Source organism: Myxocyprinus asiaticus, chromosome 27, assembly GCF_019703515.2.
Source record: "Myxocyprinus asiaticus isolate MX2 ecotype Aquarium Trade chromosome 27, UBuf_Myxa_2, whole genome shotgun sequence".
Classification (NCBI taxonomy): domain Eukaryota; kingdom Metazoa; phylum Chordata; class Actinopteri; order Cypriniformes; family Catostomidae; genus Myxocyprinus; species Myxocyprinus asiaticus.
Genome location: NC_059370.1, coordinates 46,033,455 through 46,040,954, shown reverse-complemented (window position 1 = coordinate 46,040,954; position 7,500 = coordinate 46,033,455). Strand labels below are relative to the sequence as shown.

General features: G+C 40.5%; 1 protein-coding gene across 1 annotated transcript in view; it reads left to right on the top strand.

Annotated features, from left to right (window-relative positions):
• Positions 1-1,582: 1,582 nt before the first annotated feature.
• The window catches only part of LOC127418085 (proton channel OTOP1-like), a 7,884-nt gene continuing 1,966 nt past the window's right edge, over positions 1,583-7,500 (top strand). The window contains exons 1-4 of the mRNA XM_051658467.1: positions 1,583-1,955; positions 2,330-2,466; positions 2,555-2,613; positions 4,971-5,101. Coding sequence (XP_051514427.1) covers positions 1,583-1,955; positions 2,330-2,466; positions 2,555-2,613; positions 4,971-5,101 — 700 coding nt within the window. The remainder of the gene's footprint in view (positions 1,956-2,329; positions 2,467-2,554; positions 2,614-4,970; positions 5,102-7,500) is intronic.

The window sequence follows — 7,500 nt, the reverse complement described above, 5'->3', positions numbered from 1 at the left end:
GAGCTTTGATCACACTACACACACACACACACACACACACTACACACACTCACACTACTCACACACACACACTACACACACTACACACACTACACACTCACACTACTCACACTACACACACTACTCACACTACACACTCACACTACTCACACTACTCACACTACACACTCACACTACTCACACTACACACACTACTCACACTACACACACACTCACACTACTCACACACACACACTACACACTACTCACACACACACACTACACACACTACTCACACTACACACACTACTCACACTACACACACACACGCTACTCACACTACACACACACTTCACACACACTCACACACTACACACACACGCTACTCACACTACACACAAACACTACACACACACACACTCACACACACACTACACACACAAACACCACACACACACACACACACTACGCACACTCACACACACTCTCTGACACACACACACTCTCTCTTTCACACACACACACTCTCTCTCTCTCTCTCACACACTCACACACACACACACACTCTCTCTCTCTCTCTCTCTCTCTCTCACACACTCACACACACACACTCTCTCTCCTCTCTCTCCCTCTCACACACACTCACACACACACACACACACTCTCTCTCTCTCTCTCTCTCTCTCTCACACACACTCACACACACACACACTCTCTCTCTCTCTCTCTCTCTCTCTCTCTCTCTCTCACACACACTCACACACACACACACTCTCTCTCTCTCTCTCTCTCTCTCTCTCTCTCTCTCTCACACACTCACACACACACACTCTCTCTCCTCTCTCTCCCTCTCTCTCTCTCACACACACACACACACACTTCTGGACTGCAGGAGGATGAAGCCAAATTTCAGGCTGGATTACAGCGTGCTCGGATGATTCTATGAGTCTGTTAATCCGGGTCAGAGCCGTGATCATAGAGAGCTCTTTTGTTGAAGTTCTGGCCTGGATCAGTTTCATCTAATTGTAGGTCTCTGTGAAGTTGAGCACACCGTTTGTTCTTGCAAACATTTCCTCAAGTGCTTCGATAGAGCAGATTGCGTCTCGTCATTTCTACGGCACGACCGGAGCCTATAGGCGGATTTTCGGTTCTGCACATTCTTCTGATGTACATCAAGTCCACGCCATTATAATGAGTCCACGGTCAACAAAGGGAAGGTCCATAAAGAGCCTTTGACCGGTGAAATCTGAGCTCGTAAAAGCTTCAGTTGAGTCATACAGACTGAGGAGAAACTCAACGGAGCTTCACATCGGACTGTGGGATGAGGAGACACGACTAGACTGCCAAAAACCCACATAAAACCACATAAAACCACAGGCGAGTGTGGAGATCAGCTGGTCTGGATGGATGGAGATGTTTGGCATGTGAAGATCGGCTTTCTTGGCTTCATTGATTTCCCTTCATACAGATGAATGAAACTCGATCTGTGTTAATCTTTTGTAGGTGGTATATAGGAGCAGATCTCCACGGCGGATGGATGGACGTTAAGTATGTGTGTTTCTGATCTCTGAGGACCTTCATTCGGACACCGATCACCGGCACCATGGTGGAGCACAGCGGCCTGGACATCATGTGTCTGAACAAACACAGTCCCAGTCCTTCCTCGGGCTCGTCCGCGGACTCAGAAAAGAAACTTTTGTCCAAGTTGAAGGTGAGTTTGACCAAGAAGTACCCGCAGAAGAACGCCGAGACGCTGAGCGCGCAGTACGGGACCAACCTGCTGCTGATCGGCGTGTCCGTGATGCTCGCGCTGGCCCAGCACGGTCCGGTGGTGCGGGAGGAACACCTGCTGACCTTCATCACGGTGCTGATGCTCGTGCAGCTCGTGTGGATGCTCTGCTACATGATCCGGCGGGAGCGCGAGCGCAGTCCGGTACCGGAGAGAGACGCGCACGCGGGGACCAGCTGGATACGAGGTGAACGACTGGGACGTGTCTGACTTTAAACCAGACTAAGATGCTTTTAAGGTGGTTTGCTGGTCTTAGTCGCACTAAGAAACATTTTTCTCTGTCAATTTCACAAATTGTGTCGTGGGTCCCGTGATTCGGTTCTTTTCAATAGGGTGAGCAAAACGGTCTGAATCGGTTCGCGGTTTAGTTTGAATGATTCGAACAGCCGTTTGGAGCGGCTCTTCACTCTGTAAAACAAGTGTCAATAAAACAAATCATTCTAAAAGCATCAGAAAGACCAGCAAAGCACCTGAGCTCTGGTTTAAGCTGCTTGTTTGTATTGTTGAATGCAGTTGTTGTTTCCACACTGAACATGATTTGCGCTGATGTTTGTGAATCAGGCGGTTTGACGATGTTGGCGTTACTGTCGCTCATCATGGACGCGTTTCGCATTGGATATTTTGTAGGATATCACTCCTGCATCTCTGCTGTGCTCGGAGTTTATCCTATCATCCACGCGCTGCACACCATCTCTCAGGTGAGAACAGCCCGTTACTTTCACAGTACACCGTCAACAGCGCATGTCCCGTTACCGGATCAGTGAATGAATCTGATTCTGATTGCAGGTGCATTTCCTGTGGTTCCACATCAAAGATGTTATCAAGAAATATGAAACATTTGAAAGGTAAAGAATAGACAAGAAATGTATTAACATTGCTGTTTCTTTTACATTCACACTAGCAGTCAAAGTTTGGACACACCGACTAAATCTTTATTATGTTCCACAATAGTGAGCCATCAAAACTCTTATATAATGAATGAAATGAAAGCTCTGTTGTATTTTCACTAGTAGATTCTGATAACTCTCTCAATCAACTTCATGAGGTTTCATCCTGAGATGCTTTTTAAACACTATTTATTAAAGAAATTCATTTGTACCTGTTGGCATAATTAGTGTTTGTTCTTAACCAGGGGCCTCAGCAATCTTCCAAAGGGGGCTGCAATGACTTTAAATCATTTATTTTTAATTCTAAAAACTGCTAAAAATAATTAAGACTTATGGCCAAAAGATATAAACTGATAAAGGGGACTTGGAGTCATAATGGTTAAGAACCATAAATCTACACAACAAAGCATTTAAGTGTTAGCCTTTAGATATAAATATTTTTAAAATCATGAGAAAAATAAATTCAGTTAATTGTGTACAAACGTTTAACTGTGGAACACAACCCAAATTATTAATCTATGACAGAGAGTACTGCAATACAGAGTTTAAAACATTTCTCAGAATACACACACACACACATATACACACACACACACATACTCACAAACACACACACATACACAAACATACACGCAAACAAACATACACACACACACACATATACACAAACATACACACAAACACACACACACACGCACACACATATACACACACACACATATACACAAACATACACACAAACACACACACACACACATACTCACAAACACACACACATACACAAACATACATGCAAACAAACATACACACACACACACATATACACAAACATACACACAAACACACACGCACACACATATACACACAAACACTCTCACACACACACATACTCACAAACACACACACATATACACAAACATACACTAACACACACACACACACACACATATACACAAACATACACACACACACATATACACAAACATACACACAAACACACACACACACACGCACACACATATACACACAAACACACACACATATACACAAACATACACACAAACACTCACACACACACACACACACACACACATATACACAAACATACACACAGACTCACACACAAACACACACACACACACATATACACACAAACAAAGACACATAAACACACACACATATACACACACACACACACACACACACACATATACACAAACATACACACACACACATATACACAAACATACACACAAACACACACACACACACGCACACACATATACACACAAACACACACACATATACACAAACATACACACAAACACTCACACACACACACACACACACACACACATATACACAAACATACACACAGACTCACACACAAACACACACACACACACATATACACACAAACAAAGACACATAAACACACACACATATACACACACACACACACACACACATATACACAAACATACACACACACACATATACACAAACATACACACAAACACACACACACACACGCACACACATATACACACAAACACACACACATATACACAAACATACACACAAACACTCACACACACACACACACACACACACATATACACAAACATACACACAGACTCACACACAAACACACACACACACACATATACACACAAACAAAGACACATAAACACACACACATATACACACACACACACACACACACAGATATTATTTAGAAACAGTTGTGCATTGCGAAAGTGCAAAAACTGTGAATCAATTTCTCATGCCTTAAAGGGACAGTTCACCCAAAAATCATCATTTACTCACCCTCATGCCATCCCAGATGTGTGACTTTCTTTCTTCTGCTGAACACAAATGAAGATTTTTAGAAGAATATTTCAGCTCTGTAGGTCCATACAATGCAAGTGAATGGTGACCAGACATTTGAAGCTCCAAAAAGCACATAAAGGCAGCATAACAGTAACCAATAAGACTCCAGAGATTTAATCCATGTCTTCTGAAGTGATATGATCGTTTTTGTTCATATTCTTCTAAAAATCTTAATTTGTGTTCAGCAGAAGAAAGAAAGTCACACACATCTGGGATGGCATGAGGGTGAGTAAATGATGACAGAATTTTCATTTTTGGGTGAACTATCACTTTAAAATATTTTTAGAAGTCATTGAGGGATTCGTCAGTTTCTGTCACTCCAGTGGACATAAATGTGTTTGTAGAGTCAGTTACCACTGTAACAGGTGTGTTATTGGTATATCAGTGTTCATGTGATGTTTAGTGATGTTTGTGTTGAGCAGGTTTGGTGTGATTCACGCTGTCTTCACGAATCTGCTGCTGTGGTGTAATGGTGTGATGTCAGAGGCCGAACATTTCCTCAACAACCACCGGAGACGCTTAACTGCACTGGGCTACGCTAATCTCACCACAGGTAAATGTGTGTGTGGAGCGAGTGGACAATAGTGTTTTTCAGAGTGTGCTACTCCTGTGGGAGGTCTCTCTCTCTCTCTCTCTCTCTCTCTCAGCAAACCCCCTCAGGTTTATATGTGCAGTTCACATGACACTAAATAGAAAATGTTTATTCTTTTTTTCTTAAATTCCCTTCACTTTTACTATAGTGCATGACTCATTTTAACGTTTGCATTACATATCAACATTTACAAGCTTGTTCGAGTGTGATTAAATTGTACGGTTGCTCGACTGATAGAGCGTTGCACTTGTGATGTAAAGGAGCGGGATACGAGTCCTGAAGAGCACACGAGTCCACATGTGAACCCAAAGTGTCATAGAAGCACCACAAAATGACGTGGTTGTGTTTTTCATCTCACATTTGCTTTTTCTGACACTATCGGTTAGGTTTAGGTTTAAGATTTAGGGTAGAATTAAAACTCAAAGTATTACCTTAAACCTAAACCATTAACCTGCTTGGGAGAACAGCTTTTAGTGCCACATACTGGACATTTCACCTCAGAACTTGAAATGATCCATATAATGTTATGTTGCAAAAGTGTCAACACAGTCACGCAATTGTCATGAGATCAGGCTGATCCTGCTACATGCCTGTACTCATCATGAATGATGAAAAATATTAAACGTATCAAAATGTATACAGTAATATATCTATATTAGCATTATCATCATATCATAAAGTCAGTAATTTATCATTTTGTCACTATTCAGTGTAGTGGAGTGACACAATCCATTTGAAAACTGCAAATTATTTGAAAATCCTTGAAAATGTTGCTAATAACGACCTACCAGGATGTAAATAAGACATTTTTAGATGAGGAAGAGTTATATGTCTTATTTTTAATTAAATAGATAATAGGGAGCAGTCTGTCTCCCTAATAAGGCCAAATGCATCCGATAAAGGCAAAACGTAGGCAAAAATGAAATTTGTCTCCTTACGCATTGATTACCAATCTGTAAGAGGTAACCATTCAGTATCATGTAAAAGGGGTCATGACGTGCCTTTATTTATTATTATAATATACTGTAAGTAAAGTTTTTTTACACAAATAAACACTCATATATTTGTAAAACATGATATTTTCGACACTCATTGTGACCGTCTGTCAGAAACTCTCGGTTTTGTTGCTGCTTCTCCTTTAAGAATTGACAGTACACGCCCACTGTTCTGATTGGCTCTCAGCTCTTGACTGACCCGTCATCTCACTGCTCACCGTTGCTGGGCGGGGCTACAGAACTGATTAAAGGGAAAGTAGGCGTTGATGTGTTTGTGGAGACGGTCACATGCAAATGTCTACCACAGTGTGACATCATAATGTGGAGGAAGTAGAGAACGAGTCTTTGTGGCAGCTTGATTTCAACAAATGCTGTTTTTGCAGTAAGGAGGAAGTTTTGAGTTGTGAAACTTACACCACAAGACCAATTAAATGAACTACAGGCAAAAAAAGTGATTACAAATGGTGACAAACTGACATAAATGGTGACCATTCATTGATTTAATGTCATTGGCAGTGTTGCCAATTTGAGGAATTTTTCAACAAATTTAGTGACTTTCTCATAGTTGCTGCAACATTTAATGATGTTTTGTGATAAGGAGCTGTTTTGGCTATATTTAAATATACTTGGTGATTTTTAGTGGTAAATTATTAAACGCACACAAAGTCATACTATGTGATAAGAAGTCAGGTCTAAGGAAATATGCACTGACCACCAAACACATCCCGAGTGCGAAACTCTTTTCCAATCAAAGGCAGGTGCATATGGACTCATTTACATCACCTGTCTGTTGCTGAAACTGAATGTACTTTAGTGCCTTACATTGCTGAACATGATTCAGAGAAGATTCAGAGAACACCCAGAGAACACTGAGAGAACACTCAGAGAAGATTCAGAGGACACTCAGAAAAGAGAACACTCTGAAATTGTCTGTGTGTTTGTTTGTTTTGGTCATTATGGGTACATTTCCTTTTAGCTGTTTGCACTGCTGCTAGTGAATAAAAAAGTGATTAGCACAAATTTAGTATAGTCTAGTGTTTTATTGTTATGTTTTAATTACTATTGTTTTTATTATTTATTACTACTGCTATTACAATTTAATAATAATTATATATAGAATGAAATTATATAGAATAAATGTTTTATATGATATTATAATTATAATAATTGTAATGACTTATTTGATATAATGATGTATTTTATTAGTTTAAATATTCACCGCAAGGTGAATGACACTAATCATGACAACTTTAAATTGTCGTTGCATATTATAATTATTTTTTATTGCTAATGTGTGCAAAACTGTTGCACTGTACAGCCTTCATAAATGCAGTAACATTCATGTGTTTAAACAGCAATGAACCT